Source organism: Bombyx mandarina, chromosome 16, assembly GCF_030267445.1.
Source record: "Bombyx mandarina strain Sakado chromosome 16, ASM3026744v2".
Classification (NCBI taxonomy): Eukaryota; Metazoa; Arthropoda; class Insecta; order Lepidoptera; family Bombycidae; genus Bombyx; species Bombyx mandarina.
In genome coordinates, this window is record NC_143222.1 from 6694628 (window position 1) to 6716611 (window position 21984).

The following is a 21984-nucleotide window of genomic DNA, read 5'->3' on the forward strand; positions in this document are numbered from 1 at the left end:
ATATTTTTTTTATGTTTGGGAGATTACTGGCAGGTGGGTGAGCAATACCTCTGTAAAGAAGGGTGGGATTTGCTAACAGATACCCAAGGACCTCCAAAGGAGACCTAACAACCCAAGAGTAGCTGCTTCGCGAATGAATCTACTACCGAATCGGAATCGCGACCCGCTGAGAACATCCGGCGAGAAGCTCAGCGAGCTGATGCTTAGGTTAGGTTGCACGTTGAACTGTTTGCTGAGTTCGACGAGTACGGTAACCGGGGTCCCTACTCCAATGTTAGAGCTAAATGTGTCTAATGCAAGGGCTATTGGATCTAATCATAGTAATAAGCGCAAGATTAACCTGTAAATGTAAACTATTTACTCCTTAAACTACTAGTTGGGCAGATAATAATCTAACCGATGTTAAGTGCTTATCTGAACGTGAACGGTATCCACCTCAATATTTTCAGAAGAGTTTTCTTTTCCTTGATCAAAATTATTCACTCATTCTAGAATTTTATGAACAGAACTTAACAAATTTAGTGATGTACTCAAAATACTTAGTGTAACGAATTGGCGAAAATTCGCAAATGACAAAAACACGACGAAAGTCTTACAATTTTTTTTATTATTCGAGGTATCATTCTGATAAATAGCTATCAAGACGAGTCTATTATGTCAACTGTTTAATATATCCGTCCAAAATCGATACAACGAAATAAACGTATTTAAAAGTAATCGATTTTTTTGTCGATCTCCAAAGTTGCAACGTGTTGTCGTCAATCAGAATATATCATTTTTATTGCTTTTGGGAATAGGTCATTCAACTTCACCTTTGCGCTAGAAAATTATAAAAATACATGTTTATTAGAAAGCTTGAAACGTATGTGAAATGTAAACGAGGCCTTAATCTTGTTTGCTTGCGTTGGGTTGAACACATCATAAATCACCAAATTACGAACACGAGAATGTACTACTTACTAATTCTAAGCACTAGTATCACACTACATTTGCTAGATTATCTCAATTGTTCATGTTCCACAACATTCAATACGAGGTTTTAATGTATTTTAAATCACTTTTGCTGTACTTTCTTTTTAATTTACTAGACGATGACCGAGCTTTGCTCGGTTTTTTTTTAATAACGCCATCTTGGTTAGTTGCCCTCAATTAAGAAAAATAGTATTATTATTCGCCAATAGATGTCGGGAAGAGCTGATTATTGAAAACACGAATAAAACAACATTTTTTGAAAATAAATCGTAGCTAGATCGATTTATCGCCCCCGAAATCCCCTGTATACTAAATTTTATGAAAATCGTTGGAGCCGTTTCCGAGATTCAGATTATATATTTATATACAAGAATTGCTCGTTTAAAGGTATAAGCTGATATTAACTCTAAAGATGCTTCTTATTATATAGACCGTTCAAACGTCGGAGAATTCGATTTAAAAAAAAACATGGAAAATGTCAACCCACACATATTTGTTAAGCAGAAATAGGACGTAAGCGACCGACACGAAGATATCACAAACAAAAAGTAGGACACAGCAACTTGATTCGCCCGCAAGGAATCCATCACGGGAGACTTATATGGAGAATCCTGTTGTAAAAAAAGTCAAGAAGACGATCGTGTTACCGGTGGCGTGAACCGGACCGGTGCAAACGATTCATTGACAGTTATATTGCGAGTCGGTCAGGTCGGATCCGTATGTATCCTAGAGACCTAGTGACCGCCAGGAAGTCGACTTTTCGTATAGATTCTTGAAGCTTTTACGAGACGCATTTTTAAACACATTAGAATTTCATAGCGTCACTCAGTAAGGTTGATTCGGTTTTTTACTGGTGGTAGTTTTTTTTTTTTATTGCCCTTGTAGGCAGACGAACATCTTGTGAGTCCGCGCGGGTAGGTACCACCACCCTGCCTATTTCAGCCGTGAAGCAGTAATGCGTTTCGGTTCGAAGGGTGGGGCAGCCGTTGTAACTATACTGAGACCTTAGAACTTATATCTCAAGGTAGGTGGCGCATTTACGTTGTAGTTATTGTATTGTACATTGTTGTTGTCTTTGGGCTACAGTAACCGCTTAACACCAGGTGGGCTGTGAGTTCGTCCACCCATATAAGCTATAAAAAAAAAATTTGAATGCATAGTGATGTTCGGATATGCACTTTGCTTCGCTGTAAGTTTCTAAATCGATATATTAAGGAAAAATGGAATTATACGCGAAACAATTACAGGACGGCAACTTAGAGCTGTCATCGGTTGTAACCTCGTTGGACGTGGCTGAGGTTCAAACGTGATATACCAACATTATAATGGAAGATTGTTTGAATCAAACCGCTTTGAGATGCTAGAATTACCATAAATCGTGTTTTTCAGCGTTCAAATATTACTTTGTTGATAAATTATTTGGCTAATGTAGCTTGCAATAGGTAGCGGCTTTTCTGTACTTTTCGAAATTGCTTACGTCCTCTAAGTGACGGTAATCATTGCACACATACGGTCCGATAATGTTACTAACGCAAATTATCAAAATTTTCATGAGAAACGTTGGAAATTTCAACATCTTATTATATAATTCTTATATAGTTCTGCTAGACTATAGAAATAAAATCTTATACCTTTAAACGAGCAATTCTTGTATATTAATATATATAATCTGAATCTCGGAAACGGCTCCAACGATTTTCATTAAATTTAGTATACAGGGGATTTCGGGGGCGATAAATCGATCTAGCTACGATTTATTTCCAGAAAATGTTGTTTTACTCGTGTTTTCAATAATCAACTCTTCCCGACATCTATTGGCGAATAATAATACTATTTTTCTTAATTGAGGGCAACTAACCGCTTTAAAGACACAACAAGATGGCGTTATCAAAAAAAAAACCGAGCGGTCATCCTCTAGTAATATTTAAACTACAACTTTAAACTTCATAAAAGCAAACATTTCTCTCGTCTCACAAATAGCTATTAAAAAATGTATTTTCTTATACTCAGTTCAGTTTTGACAAACATTGCATAAGTGACTTTATAGCACCGTATGTGCGAATTATTTAGATGACTCGTATACCGGGAAATCTGCCCGTTTTATTTTCAAAAACGTAGATGAAAATACGCTAAAAATTAGACGAAAGGGGGTCATTCTGATACACATATTTGAATTTGCAATAATAATAATTGATGTCACAATTATTTCTAAACCTCGATGAGTCGAAAATCTATATATCTCAAAACTTTTAGAAGATAATTTCATTACTAGTTTTACTTTGAATTAAAATTTGATTCCTTCTGGTATCACAGTTGAAGGGATTAGGAGCTTCGTGAATTCCCTGGATAACTTTTTGGTCAACTATTTACAACATATACCCAACAAAACTAAGATTAATTTAAAAAAAAATACATATACTAACCCGAAGTGTTTTATTCACAATCAGTAGAGCTAAGAACAAAATTAATTCTTTAGCGAAAAATATTGAAACTTTTTGTCTTTGACCTTTTTAATTTGAAGTTTGTCAGAAAGTATGTATACTCATAATGTTTTATTGTGTTACCGTATATTACCGGCAAAAGGAAGAGGTACCGCGATATGTAGACACTAGGCAATGCAATCTTATTCATATCCATCTTTAAAAAACTAATTTCACCAACTATAATTTTAAAAATTAATGCTTGTCTAATCTAGATACATACATAAATACTAAGTCGTTCTCAAACAATAGCATTTTCAGACAAACTAAATAGGAGTAGGTTATACATATGTTATCATATGTTATCAAACTAAATATTTACATAATTAAAACGTTTCGGGAATTATGTATATAAGGTTTATTGTAAAATAATTTAAAAAATAATAATAAAATGTATCATGTTAAAGTTAAGGCAATTATCGAATTGCCAAATAGCAACACTGTTGGTGGAAGCAATGGCAGTAGTGGGGACGTGACATAATAAAAAAGGCGGTAGTCTGAAAAAACGGAACAGAAAGCAGTGTATTCAGTAGTGAGCAGATATCTAAAGATTGTACAAGTGGAGTTACAAATAAAGCAATATTAAGTGAACTATTGCAATCTGTGTATTTATTTACTGGCTTTGGAACCCGAATCTTACACGTACTTACGAAAATTTCCTTAAATACATTTGTAGCAAAACGGATAAAATGCATTAGTTACAAAACGTAGAATGCGATGCTATCCACTATTCAACTATTACAAAACTTTTGTAAATATCAGGTGAAGAGGTGATAAACTGTAACCCTTTGCCTATAGAAGAAATTATAGTTTTCAAATAAAAACATTGAAAATAAGCTGATTTATTTGAAACTGTAGGCACGAGATTAGATGAGATGAAATGAACTAATACTTTAGTAAAATGGTGATAAATCACTGATTGACACTTGAGTTGATTTCTTGGAATAATTAAAGGGTATTTAAAACATATACGTATTAGCACCAAATTAACAGGATAAAATAATTCAGACAAATTTGCTTCTCGGGTTGTAGTCAAAATATCCTAATTTGCGATGTTCTTCAATTTTCTTGTTTTTTATTATTATCAGGTAATTGTTATGAAACCTATTATTTTCCAAAAGTACTTATTAAGCCTCTCGAGTGATCCGCAAAATAGTTTTTTAATAAAATCCACTATTCATTTACATCCATTGTGGGACGATAGATGGTAGAGTGGTAGAATATAATAATATTATCTGTCTGTCTATATCTGCTGCGGCATGTATTTCGGTCGAACATTCGAAATATTATTGCTTTTGGGCATTGGGACGATGGTTTTTATGAACGTTTAAATAATTATTTACGTCAACGTATTATTGGTTGCAGTTATCTGCCTTTACAACACCGAGGCACGTTCGGTTAATGTCAGATGAAGATGCGCCGGCCCTTTGTGTCGCAAGTCTTTGTTAAATTTGTAATCATTCGCATGAATTTGAACGTTACAAACGGTTACGGAAGATTCCATTTGAAACCGATAATGGAGTGACAATAATAAAAATAATAACTGGGAACAAATCACGCACGGTCATCCGGCCCCAATTTAGTATTCTCTGTGTTATGGGTATCAGAAACCGCGTTATCAACATCATCGTCAGACATCACAGGGGCGAATAGGGTGATTGAGTTTAAGAAACTAGAGGTCCCGCAGTAGTCGAAATTCGACTATAATTAATTGGAATTGTAAGTTTGTACACTATTATGATTGTATTTTATACTTCTATAATGACAGATTTCGCCAAGGCTACACTATAAAAAAATAATTTGACCACAAACGTCAAGAACAAAAGTACCTAGTCAAGTCATAAATTCTGTCACATGTTTAATGTAAAATAATTGAAACAAGTTTATTCATTATGTAACCATTCATATACCAAAATGAACTTAACAAAACATAGATTCTTATGACGCTAAAGTTTATTCAAAATGACCTCCGTGATTTTGAATACAGGCCTTCAATCTGCGCGGCCAGTCGTCTATCGCAGTACGAACGAGGTCCATGTCAATATCGGCGGCTGCCTTAATTAAGGATGTCTTGAGTGACTCCAAATTGGGATGAGGCTTTGAGCACGCCTTTTCCTCCAAGTGTTGCCATATCTTGTAATCTAACGGATTCAAATCTGGACTGGAGGAGGGCCTGTCTTCGTGCCGGATGAAGTCGATTTCACGCGCCGCCAGCCAGTCTTGTGTGCTCTTCGCTCTATGAGCTGGCGCCGAATCTTGTTGGAATACCCAGTGCCTGTTATTGAACATGGTATGAGAAACAGGTTCCACAAGGTTCGTCAGGACTGTATTTTGATACACAACTGCATTCGTTTTTACACCTTTCTCACAAAAATGTACCTCTGTTAAGCCCCAATAAGAAACTCCCAACCATACCATGAGCGAGGATGGAAAATGACCTCGTTGGACACGCGGAATACGGTTGCTCGCTTCTTCACTACTGTGTGCGTACACCTTATCATTTTGTTTGTTGTAGCTCTCTTCTACGGTAAAAATTTTTTTATCCGAAAAAAGAATTTCCCGATATATTTTTCCCGCGTACCGCTTCAACAAAGCGCGGCATCTCTTCAGTCTCAGGTCCATTAGATGAGCATTCAAACGATGTCCTGTTTTTCTTCGATATGCCCGAAGCCCTAAGTCTTCATTTAACACCCTTTTCACCGTGGTTCTGCTTAACCCCATCTGAAGGGCCAACAGTTTCTGCTTACGTTTGGGATTTCTTTGAATTCGCGCCTTCACAGCTTTTATCACTGCTGGAGTCCTAACAGACCGAGGGCGACCACTTCTTGACCTGTCATCTACACTAGAGTCTTCATTGTATCGTTTGATGGTACGATAAACGAATCTTTTGGTTATATTAAAATTTTTCAGTTAGTTAAAAATTTGAATTGGCGCGTAACCGCAACGATGCAACGCAATAACTGCAACACGATCTTCCTTAAGCGTCCACTCCATATTTAAAAATGAGTAAAATTCTAAAAGTATCCATTTTTATTTTCATGAACAATTCGAAATTCGAATTCAATAAACTTTTTTGTGGCCAGCATTCTAAAAGAAAAGTTTTTACTGAGTGAAAATACTTATGACCTGACTAGGTATGACAATAAATAGTATGCATGCGTGTGTGCGTCAAATACATGGTATGTAGTGTGTGTAATGTTTTCTTTATTGATTTAATGTATCTTTTATGCATTATTTAAAAGAAATATTAGTGTTGTGCACTTCTTCTCTATATTCTCTATAAGTGTGGAAAATTTCATACTCCTCCGTTCGCGCCATTTTCGTAAAAAGGGATACAAAGTTTTTGCTTCACGTATATATGTATATAATTATGAAAACGTTTCTAATATTGTAATCGTAGTTAGTGAATGATAAATCGTACAAAATTATTATCACCGAACGACGTTGAGCTTACTAAAGAATCCTAAATACAATTATAAATTTAACAACAAATAAAAACCATTCGCGAAGAAATAAAAATCACAATAGAATCATTGTGTGCTCATCACTGAATCTATTCATCGGCAGAATGTAGGATATGAATGACATTTGTCCAAAGGTCACGTACCAAGTTTCGAAATGTCAAGTGTCTATCTAAATATTTTGATAGCAATTCGAACGTTAGTGACACTCTCGGGTATTTGTGCAATTTTATGAGAGTTATTTTACAATTTTAATACTTTACCATATTGTTGATGAGAAAAGTATACAATCTATGATATGTGAGTCGTCTATTATCAAAGGTGGCAATCTGTGCATTTGGACAAAAAAAAATTATTGATATGTCAATACAGATTTATTTGAATACTAGCGACCCGCCCTCGCTTCGCTTCGGAAACATTAAAACACACATGAAACCAAAAAATAAAAATAAAAAAAATAAATAAAAAAAGTAGCCTATGTTCATCAGGGACAATGTCGGCTTCTAATGGAAAAAGATTTTTTCAAATCGGTCCAGTAGTTTCGGAGCCTATTCGAAACAAACAAACAAACAAATCTTTCCTCTTTATAATATTAGTATAGATAATCGTCTCCTTCAAAGAATACGGTTCAAAACCTGCATTAAATAAAGGTTAATAGTTAACCTGTTATTTATCTAAGATGTCGTTCCGAAGAGTTTTGTGACTGCCAATGGAATACAAAGTCAATAATTCGTTTTTCTGATTTACCAATCATTGTTCAAAAGTCAGATTGACGCCTTTGATAATAGTCGACTCATGTATTGATTAGCGATAAAGAAAGTGGGCATTAACGGAAACTGGAAATAGCAGAGGCAAGGCTTATTATAACACGTGGATAAGACCTAGATACAACTACCACGGAATGATTGACATTTAAAGACAAAATAATCATGAGCTCTGGCCAAGCCATAATGAAAAGGAACAGATAGGCCGATGATTTATTTTAGTTATTTATGAATAAAGCAGAACAAGAATATACGAGAAAGTGACGTGGCTAAGAAAAAACAAAATTGACAAGAGGTTTAGTACCTTTTTTTTAGGTAAGGTAAAGTGAGAGCTAAATCGACTACTTTACTGTGTATCAATAATGAAAAGAACAATCTAAATCTATATATTAATACGTGAAGCAAAAACTTTGTATCCCTTTTTACGAAAATTGCGCGGACGGAGGACTATGAAAATTTCCACACTTATAGAGAATATAGAGAAGAAGTGCACAATGCTAATATTTTTTCAAAATAATGCATAAAAGATACATTAAATCAATAAAGAAAACATTACACACACTACATACCATGTATTTGACGCACACACGCATGCATACTATTTATTGTCAAACTTTTGTTCTTGACGTCTGTTGTCAAATTCAGAATAGATTAAATATTGTTTGCCTTTGTAAAAAAATTTTATAGTGTAGTCTTGGCGAAATTTGTGACTATAGAAGTATAAAATACAATCACAATAGTGTACCAACTTACAATTCCAATTAATTATTGTCGAATTTCGACTACTGCGGGACCTCTAGTACTATCAAAAGCTTAAAAGTAGTATTAGAATTTAAAGCAAACCAAATTACGGTTTATTGCTAGTTTTAAGCTTTGTCAAAGTTTACATTACTTCCTTACTTACTTTAACAAATATAAAATTGTCCAAAACGTTTTTAGTTCAACCTGCTCCATTACCACAATCCAATATCAGATAATGATAGGTGAAAATTGATAATATCACTTACTGTTTCACTACTTTATTATTTCAATAACCAGTATAACCCAAACACACTTCACTGACATAAAAACTGAGTAAATGTATAAAATATATTCGCTTGTTGAGACATTTCGTGTATATATCGTAAGCTGGTGAGTCTATGAGTCTTTTCTGAGTCTGAGAGTACGTCTTCTCGAAGTATCAGCAACTGCAAAGTTTCAAGTCAATCGAACAAATGGAAGAAAAACGCATCCAAAATCGGAAATAGCTTTATGTAATGCGAAAAGTCCGCCCATCCACTTATAATAAAGATTTAAACCAAAAAGGTCGTATTCAATAATTTCTAGTTAAGTGTTTAAATTTAGGATTAGATTAAACATCTGACAGAAAGTATTATTATAATTTAAATACCCTTAAGTAACTTCTTTTAATGTATAATCATGGGTTTTTTACTGTTGTGGCCACGAGATCTGTAAAGTATTTGATACGTCGGAAATAATATAACGACCATAAAAAACGGGAAATGAAACTTTAAAAGTAATTTTAATTATGTCCACGATTCGTAAAATCCGAAGAAAATATTAGATAGAAATTTTAATCTTCGAAATTGTCTGAAAAACTAGAGAGAAGATACGATGACAGTTAGGCAATTTCGCAATTTTCCACACGAGAAGGCACAGCGTGAAGTCTAACAATTAAGTAGTAGAATCACAGACAGAACTTAGCGACAAATACTTTTACTTACTTTTTTACTGGTGGTAGGACCACTTGTGAGTCCGCGCGGGTAGGTACCACCGCCCTGCCTATTTCTGCCGTGAAGCAGTAATGCGTTTCGGTTTGAAGGGTAGGGCAGCCGTTGTAACTATACTGAGACTTTAGAACTTGTATCTCAAGGTGGGTAGCGCGTCTACGTTGTAGATCTCTATGGGCTCCAGTAACCACTTAACACCAGGTGGGCTGTGAGCTCGTCCAGCCATCTAAGCAATAAAAAATAAAAACGCGCAATAACATTTTAAGATTGGTACTAGTTTTTTTCCTCAGTTTTTTATTCTATAATGATTGTCCGACACTTCAAATCGGAATGTATACAGTATAGCTGCCTCGTCGAAGATACGGGCAGGATTGTGGTACTTACTCGTGCGAAATAACAATTCGTCTTCTCGCATTAAAACTGTACTAGATGATGACCGAGCTTTGTTCAGTTTTTTTTTTTGATAGCGCCGTCTTGTTGTGTCTTTAAAGCGGTTAGTTGCCCTCAATTAAGAAAAATTGTATTATTATTCGCCAATAGATGTCGGGAAGAGTTGATTATTGAAAACACGAATAAAACAACATTTTCTGAATTTTATGAAAATCGTTGGAGCCGTTTCCGAGATTCAGATTATACAAGAATTGCTCGTTTATAGGTATAAGAAAGATAAGATAATCTCAAAACTTACTAATTTTACAGGAGAGTATTTTAAAGGTTGAACATGTGATATTTTTAATATTAATCATTTTTTGCAACATTTATTTTTTATTTTTTACCAGTTACATTATCTGTCTTTTAAGGTAAGATAAAATTATGTATTAATTTTGTCAATAGTAGTCAAAATATAGGTAAATTTAAAAAAAAAAAAACTAAAACTAAACTACGCTCTTTTGCCAGTATTTATGAGAAGAATACTGGTGATATCAAATGATACCTCATATTAACTCAATTTCGAATATTTTTGGAAATTGTACACTTTTAATGCGAAAAGACGAATTATGTATCGCCAGTCCTTACTTGCGGTTTATAAATTTTGCGTTTTTTTAACACGAATTCCTTCATCGTGAACACATTATAAGTGTGTTTTCCCTTAGTCAAAATTGATAGTTGGATGTCGGATTTGAACACCGGCATAGTTGCATCGCTCAATACGAGGACACCCGACGTCTACTTAAAATGCATTTTTCGTGTTACGCACGTATAGCGTGTAATCTATATATTCATACGTGAATGAAAAACTTTGTATCCCTTTTTACGAAAATTGCGCGGACGGAGCAGTATGAAATTTTCCACACTTATAGAGATTATAGAGAAGAAGTGCACAATGCTAAAATTTTTTTTAAATAATGCATAAAAGATGCATTAAATCAATAAAGAAAACATTACACACACTACCCATGTACTTGACACACTCACGCATGCATACTATTTGTTTATTCTCAAACTTTTCTTCGCAGTCTGTCAGTTATAGTCTGTCAAATTGAGAATAGATTAAATACTGTTTTATCTTTATTAATATTTGTCTAAAGTGTAGTCTTGACGAAATCTGTCTTTAAAGAAGCATAATACTCCTTGACAATAGAATCATAATAGTGTACAAACTTACTATTTAAATTAATTATAGTCGAATTTCGACTACTGCGGGACCACTAGTCAAACATAGTTTTGCAAGAGCTTCATTATTAACCAAGCAATGTATAACGTACATAAATGTTTCTCTGTTCTTACCTGTAAGCGTGGACGTGAACAGGGCAGCCGGTGAGAGGGTTGTACAGCAGTAACACACACGCGACCACATCTCCTTGTGACACGGCACTCGTGATGCTGCCGTGAGGTATGAAATGCTTGATCGTCTGCTGTTTTCCCTTGGCTGTTACATTCTGTATTATTTTCAGGCCTTTATGTGAAACCTGTCGAAATAGAGTTGAATTTTATTCTAAGTTTTCCATAGATCAACCTACTGCAGGAGGAACATGGAATACAACCTACTGCTTACTGGTGGTAGAACCTCTTGTGAGTCCGCACGGGCAGGTACCATCGCCCTGCCTATTTCTGCGGTGAAGCAGTAATGCGTTTCGGTTTGAAGGGTGGGGCAGCTGTTGTAACTATACTTGAGACCTTAGAACTTATCTCAAGTTGGGTGGCGCATTTACATTGTAGATATCTATTGGCTCCAGTAACCACTTAACACCAGGTGGGCTGTGAGCTCGTCCATCCATCTAAGCAATAAAAAAAGAGGATTTTTCTTTTTAATAATCAAGGAACTACCGAGCTCTCGGTCTGATTTTAAGGAGGCAGAGCTCACAGAAGCCGATTTTTTTTATAGCCCTTGTAGGCAGACGAGCATACGGCCCACCTGATGCTGAGTGGTTACCATCGCCCATGGACTTCAGCAACGCCAGGAGCAGAGCCAAGCCGCTGCCTACCAAATATATAATATAATTATACTCCCATATATAACCCCATATAATATAATTTGCGATACTTAGACCTCAGGTCTTATAGTCTGCATTCACGATTTGATGTCTATAGGTTCCGGTAGCCATCTCTAGGATGGCGGTGACCTCGTTAAGACGTCTGTACAATAAATTAAAAAACTCATGTTCGGAACTTCTTTGTGCATACGGATTTTTGATTTAGCAAGTCCGTCTCTGTTTTAAAATACGAAGTCAAATAATTTTAACTCCCATAAACCTCTTATCACTGTTCTCTTGTTTATTGTTTATATTATATACGTATTCAAGTAGATTTGCCCTTTAAGTCATTATCTGTTTTTATGCATTCATATTGCGTATTTCTTCTTCAATCCGTATCTACCCAATGTTGAGTGTAGGTCTCCTCAAATGCACTTTGAGTTAATATGTTAATATTTGTATAACCGCACTTTCATTATTATTCTAAAGCCTCTCGCGTATTTGCTGGTTGAGATTTATTAGAAAAATTACCAGTGTCTCTGTACTTAATTTTTTATATTTATCTACAGCTATTTTTCATCGTGTACAAAAAATATATTTTAATTAGTTTTAAGCGTGTAAAAGAAAAAAAAAACTTATTGTCACGAAAGTCCGTGCTTCTCCGATTAATCATTAGACATGACAGAAACATAGATGAAAGGCAAGATATAATAAGTAATTAAATCATTATACAACAAGTCTTGTGACTGAGATAACTTTAGAACATAGAGAGACCTGAATCAACGACCCCGGTGGTTACATAAGACGCAATCAAACGTCATGTGATCCATTAGTATGTACATACATCAATATGTCGAGAATATATTGTTAATTATAACTTTTTTTTTTTTTTTTTTTTATTGCTTAGATGGGTGGACGAGCTCACAGCCCACCTGATGTTAAGTGGTTACTGGAGCCCATAGACATCCACAACGTAAATGCGCCACCCACCTTGAGATACAAGTTCTAAGGTCTCAAGTATAGTAACGACGGCTGCCCCACCCTTCAAACCGAAACGCATTACTGCTTCACGGCAGAAATAGGCAGGGTGGTGGTACCCACCCGCGCGGACTCACAAGAGGTCCTACCACCAGTAATTACGCAAATTATAATTTTGCGGGTTTCATTTTTATTACACGATGTTATTCCTTCACCGTGGAAGTCAATCGTGAACATTTGTTGAGTACGTATTTCATTTGAAAAATTGGTACCCGCCGGCGGGATTCGAACACCGGTGCATCGCTCAACACGAATGCACCGGACGTCTTATCCGTTAGGCCACGACGACTACTACTTTCGGTGCGACCTTTCAATTACATTTCGCGAATGTTCTAGAAACGATTTTGATTTATATAACACACGTTCAAAACACTTATATCGCACCTTTAGAATTATAGAGACCCTTTTCGAAATTTTTGGATTTCGTCTTTAATTCAAACAATGGACATAGAACGACGCTTTTCAGCGACTCTTAGTAATCAAATGACCAGAAGTAGCTTATAAAGGGACAAAGCTATCCATGGGTCTCTTACACTCCGTCCCCTTCCTCTACGTTTTTTCGGTTTGAGAACTTTAATCGTTTTCGAAAAAACACATTTTTTGAGTTGAGTCTTTAGAATTCTAAAGGTGCGATATGTCATTTTGTTTTAAACAGTAAAGTAACAGAAAGTTTCCTTATGCGATGTGTAATTTAAGACAGCTAAAGGGATTTCTCAGCAATTTATAGATATATTAACATTATATTAATACGTGAAGCAAAAATGTTGTATCTCTTTTTACGAAAATTGCGCGGACGGAGGAGTATGAAATTTTCCACACTTATAGAGAATATAGAGAAGAAGTGCACAATGCTAATATTTTTTAAAATAATGCACAAAAGATACATTAAATCAATAAAGAAAACATTACACACACTACATACCATGTATTTGACGCACACACGCATGCATACTATTGATTGTCAAACTTTTGTTCTTGACGTCTGTGGTCAAATTGAGAATAGATTAAAAATATTGTTTGTCTTTGTTAATATTTTTTATAGTGTAGTCTTGGCGAAATTGGTGATTATAGAAGTATAAATTACAATCATAATAGTGTACAAACTTACAATTCCAATTAATTATAGTCGAATTTCGACTACTGCGGGACCACTAGTTAAATTTAAAGCGTCTCATCTCTCTCAGCAGCTCTCTCAGCAGGACCTCTAGTTAACATTATTATGACTAGATTTATAGACACCACTAGCCTACACCCTCGTTGCGATCCGAGATCAATTGTATTGTGATATTATAATTTTGCGAAACTTGGATACCAGTACAACGAAAGCCTAATCACGAAGTAAAAATAATAATGCAACAGGTTACTGACCTGCAAAGTAACCTTGAAGGGTTCCAACTCCCTCGCTCTCTCCTCGAGTAATGTGATCGCCGGTAGCGCAAACTCCTCGCCCCGCAGACCGCGAGATTCCTGAGCCCCGAGGAACCAAACGTAATACGACGCTTTCTTGATATCCTTTTTAAGTCGCAACGCCATTTTGTTGGAGCCTTATGTCATTGTTGAATAACTGCAACAAAAAATCATTCACAGTGAACCTTAGTTTTGTTTAACTAATGTTTAACTAGTGTTTGGGCGTTCCTCTTTCCCTTGGATCGATGACTTGCGGCGATATTCTGGGAAAGATTGGATGCGGAAGGCGGAGAATCGTTCATTGTGGCGGACTACTTGTTACTGGTGGTAGGACTTCTTGTGAGTCCACGCGGGTAGGTACCACCGCCCTGCCTATTTCTGCCATGAAGCAGTAATGCATTTCGGTCTGATGGGTAGGGCAGCCGTTGTAACTATACTGAGATCTTAGAACTTATATCTCAAGGTGGGTGGCGCATTTACGTTGTAAATGTCTATAAGCTCCAGTAACCACTTAACACTAGGTGGGCTGTGAGCTCGTCCACCGATCTAAGTAATAAAAAAAAACTATGGGAGAGGCCTACATCCAGCAGTGGAGAGATACAGTTGATGATGAATGCTTAAATTATATTCGCCCGTTCCGTTAGCAATGATACTCGTGGCTTGCTTGTGTCTTGCTAGCTTTATCATATTACAACATTGTACGCATAAGATCAGATTTCTAACTTACGAATTCGTAAGTGTTTCGAGATTCGAGTGTGTCTAAAAATAGGTCCAAAAATTGTAACAAATCATTCAGTAATTCATAGACTTATACTACTGTAGTTTCAACTCTCATAAAAAAAAGTCTAGATCCCTACAAGTCGCAAGCTCATGAAAAAATGACAAGATCCATAATTATTTTGATGCTGTGATTTACAATTTACAAATTATCTAAAACATATTTCGCAAGAGTACTGAGAAAACACCTAACCGCATATAAGCCTACAAGAAGTGTGGAATGTCGTTTTGCTAAGAGAACACATATTACTTAGATCGTCTCGACAGTTTTTTGATCAAAGCGAATTAGAAAGTAATTAAAAAACTATACGCTTTCAAGTCAAACTAAAAAATATGAATACTTAAGCACGAAAAAAGACGAGTCGCTCATTTAAAGTCTACGAGTTGCATCAAGCAATGGGTGATTTTACGAAACTCAAACTACTATGTTTTAATTAAGGCCCCCCGTTTCATTTTTTTCCAGGCACGTACTCAAATATAACACGTCGCAAATAAATTACGTACGCTTAAAATTTTGAAAGGGAATTTCACTTGAACGCCCTTGTGTTGTGTTTACCAACACTATTTGGATACTGGTTCGTTAGTATGCATCTGTTGTCGCTTCGACCGGGCAGTTGACCGCAGTTAGCGAATTGATAATGTACTGTAATGTTGTGAAGTCTGTACTTAGTAACATAATCATTTGATAAATGACTCCAAAACATTTAAGGATATATTCATATGAATAACAAGATCTCCACAATAGTTGCCCTTAGATATTTTAATATTAACTAGTGACCCGCCCTCGCTTCGCTTCGGAAATGGTAATTTATTATTGATTTCTCCACTATTTAATGGATGTCATTATACATATAAGCATTCCTCTTCAATCACTCTATCTATTAAAAAAACGCATCAAAATCCGTTGCGTAGTTTTAAATATTTAAGCATAGATAGGGATATAGGGACAGAGAAAACGACTTTGTTTTATACTAGGTAGTGATTAATACTAAAAAAGGTGTCTGGTGAAAAAAAAACTACACATAGTTCATAATAGATTAAAATAAATAAATTGATGTTTGAAAATAAATCGTTCGTATTCACGAGGCCATTGTGTGATTTATTACCTCTGAATACGTACCTGTCTTTAGAACTTGCACTTCAATGAAATTAAATTTTCTCACGCACCAGTTACCTAACTCATTCTAACCTTGGAACTTTTTTATTACTCGCCAACAATTATCAAAAATAACAACTTTGTCAATAGGCATTTCGTTAGCATTATTAAGCAATCTTTTGAATGTATTATGTTTTATGTGTTCTATCGAAATGAAAATTGTTACGATTTATTCTCTTTCTAGTTTCGTTATTATTGTCTCGGGTTGTTTTATTAGTGTTTTAGCAAATGATTTTATATACACAATATGAATTAATGTAATAGATGAATCAATTAGATAATGAAGCATGACAGAAATGCAGGCTATTTTGTATTGTTCCATTAAAATTGCATTTAGAAAAATAAATGTTTTTCGTTATTTAAAGGTTTTTTATTTCTCTATGCTACGTTTTCGGACTCAAACCAAACAACCGATTTCGACGATATTCGGCACGGAAATAGTTTGACCCCTGAGAAAGAAAATAAGCGACCTTTGTAATGCTTTATATGTAGGATGGGTCTCCGACCATACAAGTCCACTTTATCTTGCGATCGAAGCTACGGGCGGATAGCGAATCTGCTTAAAATTTATAAATAAGTTTACACATCGCTATGTTATATCCCAAGCTTTAAATTTATTTAAAATCGGCCTTAAAGCCTAGATCGTTTTATTTTATAGGTTATATTACCATACGGTTTTGATTTATTTTCCTTTTCTGCATAATTTTCAATAATTAATTTGTGATTTTGATATAAAACTCTTTCGTTGTGTGTATGTATCTCTTTGAGTGTGTCTATTAGGTTTCGGCAAATCTTATATTAATTTATCTGTGGTCGTTTGAACGAGGTCGGCTCATCAGTTCGACCAATTCAACTGTTTTGCATATTTAATAAATTTTATTACTTTCAAATGCAATAAGCCGACTTTCGGATCATTCTCGCAACGGTATTACCATATAACGATAGTTCAATTCGTTTTGCCCGGCATTAAACAGACGTGTAAACGCAACACTATACTTTTGCAATAAACTGGAGAGCAATTTGTCGAAATTACTCATATTATTGCGGTAACACTTGTAACGCTATTATTTTCGAGACGAGAACGTTTAGTTGTGGCCGTGTTATCATAATATTATGGGACACATCGTGTACCATTGACCGTAGGAATGCGCTGACAGCAAAACTGAACGTGAAATAAATTGAGAGTTGCAATGTCTATTTGTTAATGGTGAAATGTGTTTGTTCATGTTTTGAATTTCGTAAATATTCTCTGACGTATTTACTCTTTCACCGATGTAGGAATTGAAGTGGTAAATATGTTGTAGTAGTATTCGCTGTTTAAGTACGCATATTGCTTCTTCAGTTTTCCCTCGAATTAATTAATTGCTCATTTTTAAATCTTTGACTTAACAACATCTGTTGTTATTTGTAACCTATAATTGTTTATTTGAATGTCAATCTATAAATGGTTTGCTTAAAAATAACTATGTCAGGAAATCTTCATTTTAAGTCTGTTCTGATATTAATTAGAATAGAAAATACGGGAATGCGACCGTCGGCACCTTAATTTAGTGCTATGAAATATTTATCATGCGTCTATGAAAGCAATTCTGGTATTGTTTTATTGATACCCAATTTCTAATCATCTGGCTTAAATCTTAGGTATAAGTCTAGCAATTTAATTTCTTGGATCTTAAAATGATCAAAGGGGCACAGGCTTTGCTGGTCCATTACTTTTTTTTTCTTTTAAATGTGAAAATATACACAATTTTATTCTTTGTAATATTTACGGGTCTTTTATGAGCAAACAGTTTACCGGCACAAACGTTTTTGAGTAATATTTGAGCGACCCATATTTATTCTTGCAGTATTATTTTCTTCACTTGTTGACAATGCTAATAATGACAAACTAAATATTGTACATGCAAATACATGGATCGGAACAAATGGATTGAAGCTGAGAAGTCTTTAAGGAACTTTGTAAACCACTGGACAGTTTATGAAGCGTCCAACACACACGTGCCCGAAATTACTCCGAAGATACCGGTTCAATTTTCGCTGCTACCATCTTCTCACGTATAAAGTCAGCTTTTTTTTTGTTCATCCAAAACGCCGCGGCACGATTCCGTGAACCGACTTCTGATCTCCTACTAAATATTGTACATGCAAATACATGGATCGGAACAAATGGATTGAAGCCGAGAAGTCTTTAAGGAACTTTGTAAACCATTTGACAGTTTATGAAGCGGCCAACACACACGTGCCCGAAATTACTCCGAAGATACCGGTTCAATTTTCGCTGCTACCATCCTCTCACGTATACGATTTTTTTTGTTCATCCAAACAGCCGCGGCACGATTCCGTGAACCGACTTCTGATCTCCTAACGGTGTTTCTCTCGGCCGTCAGTCAGCCCGCGGTCATTTAGAAACATTAGACAAAAACTGTGTTAATAACCAAGTCGGTTCGCGCGCAGAACCGTCGTAACTGATTTGGAAATACATGTGATAAATAATCAGGTTAATACGGTGTGTATTTTATGGGTATTTATTACACTTTAATGCGTATTGCGAAATTCGTTTTATAGTATTTAATTTTGATTGGATTTGTTGATTTAAAGAATGGACTAGTTCATGCGGTCTTTGATGTTTTTTAGCTTGAGCCGGTAGTTGGAAATTTCAATTGCACGGGATTTTGCGAGAGCTTTAGTAAAACATGTTCGGTGTGTGAATTTTTGAGATAAACATAACGCATCTATCATTTTTGTTGACTTTAACTTCATAATACACATATTATGTGGTACAATTGACTCCCCTACGCGCTTTGATTTACGAAACAAAAAAATAATCTGCATATACTCGTATAAATAGAATTTATTCGATATATCGAAAGAAAGGAACTATCGAGTTATTGCAATTCCATTAAAAATAGTTTTAAAAACAACATTACCAAACAAAAAAAAAACAAATGTATTCCTACAAGTTTACGATGGTTTACCTCACATTTCACTACGGCGAGATTAGTTAAGCCGTAACGCACATTGACATTAACAGTGTCACCATACAAAACAACATGTTGTTTCGACAACAATATGTCATTGTTTCACGATTTAATGTCACATTACGTTTATGTCATTTCAATTAGTTTTTTGCGTGTGATTAATGCTTCTCAATTAAGGTTGATCTGTGTATTGTTTCGCTTGTATTATAGCACAAACTTTTATTTAAGGGATTTTATGACCTGGTAACTAAGACCTTTAGGTCATGGCAGAAATTTAAGTTAAGAGCTATTTGCGTAGGTAGGGCTGAGACACAACGCAACCGAGTTTTTTTTTTTTTTTTTTTTTTTTTTTATGATTGAATGTTTACTGGTGGCCCGAAGGCCTTTCCAGTTTCACCAGGACAGGTGGGCGAGCAAAGGCTCAGCCAAGAGGGGTGGGATTTGCTAACAACTGCCCGAGCGCCTCCGAAGGAGACCTAACAACTCAAGAGCAATTGTTTCGCGAATGAATCTACTACCGGATCGGAATCGCGACCCGCTGAGAAGATCCGGCGAGAAACTCAGCGGGCTGATGCATGGGTTAGGTTGCACGTCGACCTCTTTGTCGAGTTCGACGAGTACGGTTACCGGGGTCCCTAAGCCTGCCCCTAGTATTAGAGCTGAAGGCATCTAATGCAAAGGTTATTGGATCTGATGGATCCGTAAGGACGTGTCTAGGGCGTCGACGGTGACTGGCTCCTGCATGATCAGGATTCGGGGAGTAGTCAGCGGCGGCAACGATAAGGCGATTATCATGACGCATAGCCTTATCGAAGTATCGTTCCGACGCTGACTTCATGTATTTCCGAATTGATTCGAGGCCCAGGTCGTCGTGTAGGTCAACGTTCCTCACGAACCACGGAGCCCCGACAGCTAACCTGCAAAAGCGGGATTGTAGGGATTGGAGGGTGTCTATGTGTGTGCGGGCCGCGTGAGCGAACACCACACTCGCGTAAGTCATGACGGGCCTTATGCAAGTTTTGTAAAGTGTCACCTTGTTCCGAAGGGACATTTTACTCCGCTTACAGATCATGGGGTAGAGTCTACCGAGAATAAACGCGGCACGGTCACGGACTGATTTTATATGCGGGCGGAATGTCATCGATGCATCCAGGGTAACGCCCAGGTACTTGACCTTCCTGGCCCAGGGTATGGGTTGTCTAAAGAGAGTAATCGGGGGTGTGAGATTCCTCCTCCTAATCCGGGAGGAAATCCGTGTGGAGCTTCCCCTCTGAAATAGCACCGCAGTACTTTTCGCTGGGTTGATGTCTATGCGCCATTTTCGGAACCACTGTCCTAGGGCTAGGGCTGCGCTCTGAAGCTTCTTCGCGATTAGGGACTTATTTCTACTAGAATAGTAAACAGTCGTGTCGTCGGCGAATAAAGCTAAATGGGTCGGCGGCGACCGGGGAATATCGTTGACGAATAAGCTAAATAGGAGGGGTGAGAGGACAGAGCCTTGCGGGACTCCAGCTGTGAGAGGTCGTGGGGAGGAGCGGGTTCCCTCGACTCGATATCGAAAAGAGCGGTTCGACAAGAAGTCCCGTATGATGAGCACGAGACTATCCGGCACGCCCATGTTGAATAGTTTGAAAATCAAACCATTGTGCCAGACTTTGTCGAACGCTTTTGCGACGTCGAAGAAGAGAGCTCCCGTGTATAACGGTTTTGGTCGATTAAGCCCCACAAGAATGTGCTCCGTGAGGCGGTGCACCTGTTGAACGCATGAGTGATTTGTACGGAATCCGAATTGTTCATCGATAAGAATGCCCTTGGATGAGACGAAGTCTCTGAGGCGTTTGTAGAGCAGACGCTCATACAGTTTGCCTAGAGACATGAGGAGGCTAATCGGGCGGTAGCTCGTCGGATGATTTTTTGGTTTACCGGGTTTATGTATGCCGATAACGTCCGCTTCTTTCCACACCGCGGGAAAGATACAGTTCGCCATAGCGGCATTGAAAATAGATGCCAACATCACGATGAGTTGGACGGGTAGAAGTTTAATAACGCGGTTAGATATACAGTCGGAACCGGGAGCCTTGCGAGGACGTAGGTCTTTGATCAAGTCTTTAACTTCTATCGGGGTGACGGGTGGTAACGCATCCGATGGTGGCAAGGAGGCTCTGCGTTCTACCTCACTGTCTACTAATTCTACATGAACAGGGTCCACGGATTGAGTGCTGGGCGTGCACTGGGTTTGCAATGTATCGGCCAGCAGCTCTGCTTTTTCGTCATCATCGAACGCCGCGAGTCGGCCTGAGGGGCCTACGAGGGGGGGCATAGTTACTACCGTATCCGATTTGAGAGTACGAGCTAAGCGGTAGTAAGACCTTTGGGAGGGCGCGAGTCCTTCTAAGAAATCAGACCATCTGGCATCTCGGACTTCGGCGATGCGAGACTTTACGTCGCGTTGTAGGGCACGCATTCGAATACGATTTTCCGCGGTAGGATACCTGTCGTAGGCGCGTATCGAGGCGTTCTTAGCTCTAAGGAGTTCCCTAATATCGTCGGACAATTTGAAGCGGTGAAGGAAGTCCTCCGCTACAACTTGTTTCGATGACCTATCTAATGTCGAGGTGATGTGTGACGTTAAGATGTCTATGGCTTCAGCGGTAACCTGAGGAGACGGGATAGAGTCCGGGTTAAACGGGAGCGATGGTGGATCAGATTCAGCCAGGCTGATGCCCAGCGTGTGCCAATCCACCACAGTCCTCGTGACGGGAACGGAATCGGGAGCGCGACCGAGCTTCATAACGACGGGACGGTGG

The 21984-nt window shown here is 37.1% G+C and overlaps 1 protein-coding gene across 5 annotated transcripts in view; it reads right to left on the reverse strand.

Moving 5' to 3' along the window:
• The window catches only part of LOC114246796 (uncharacterized), a 103898-nt gene that overhangs the window by 18024 nt on the left and 63890 nt on the right, over window positions 1-21984 (reverse strand). For all 5 annotated transcript variants that reach the window (XM_089733996.1, XM_089733993.1, XM_089733995.1 and 2 more), the window contains 2 exons: window positions 14228-14423; window positions 11136-11317 (listed from right to left, as the gene is read on the reverse strand). In XM_089733996.1, coding sequence (XP_089590122.1) covers window positions 11136-11317; window positions 14228-14392 — 347 coding nt within the window. In that variant the 5' untranslated portion in view covers window positions 14393-14423. The remainder of the gene's footprint in view (window positions 1-11135; window positions 11318-14227; window positions 14424-21984) is intronic.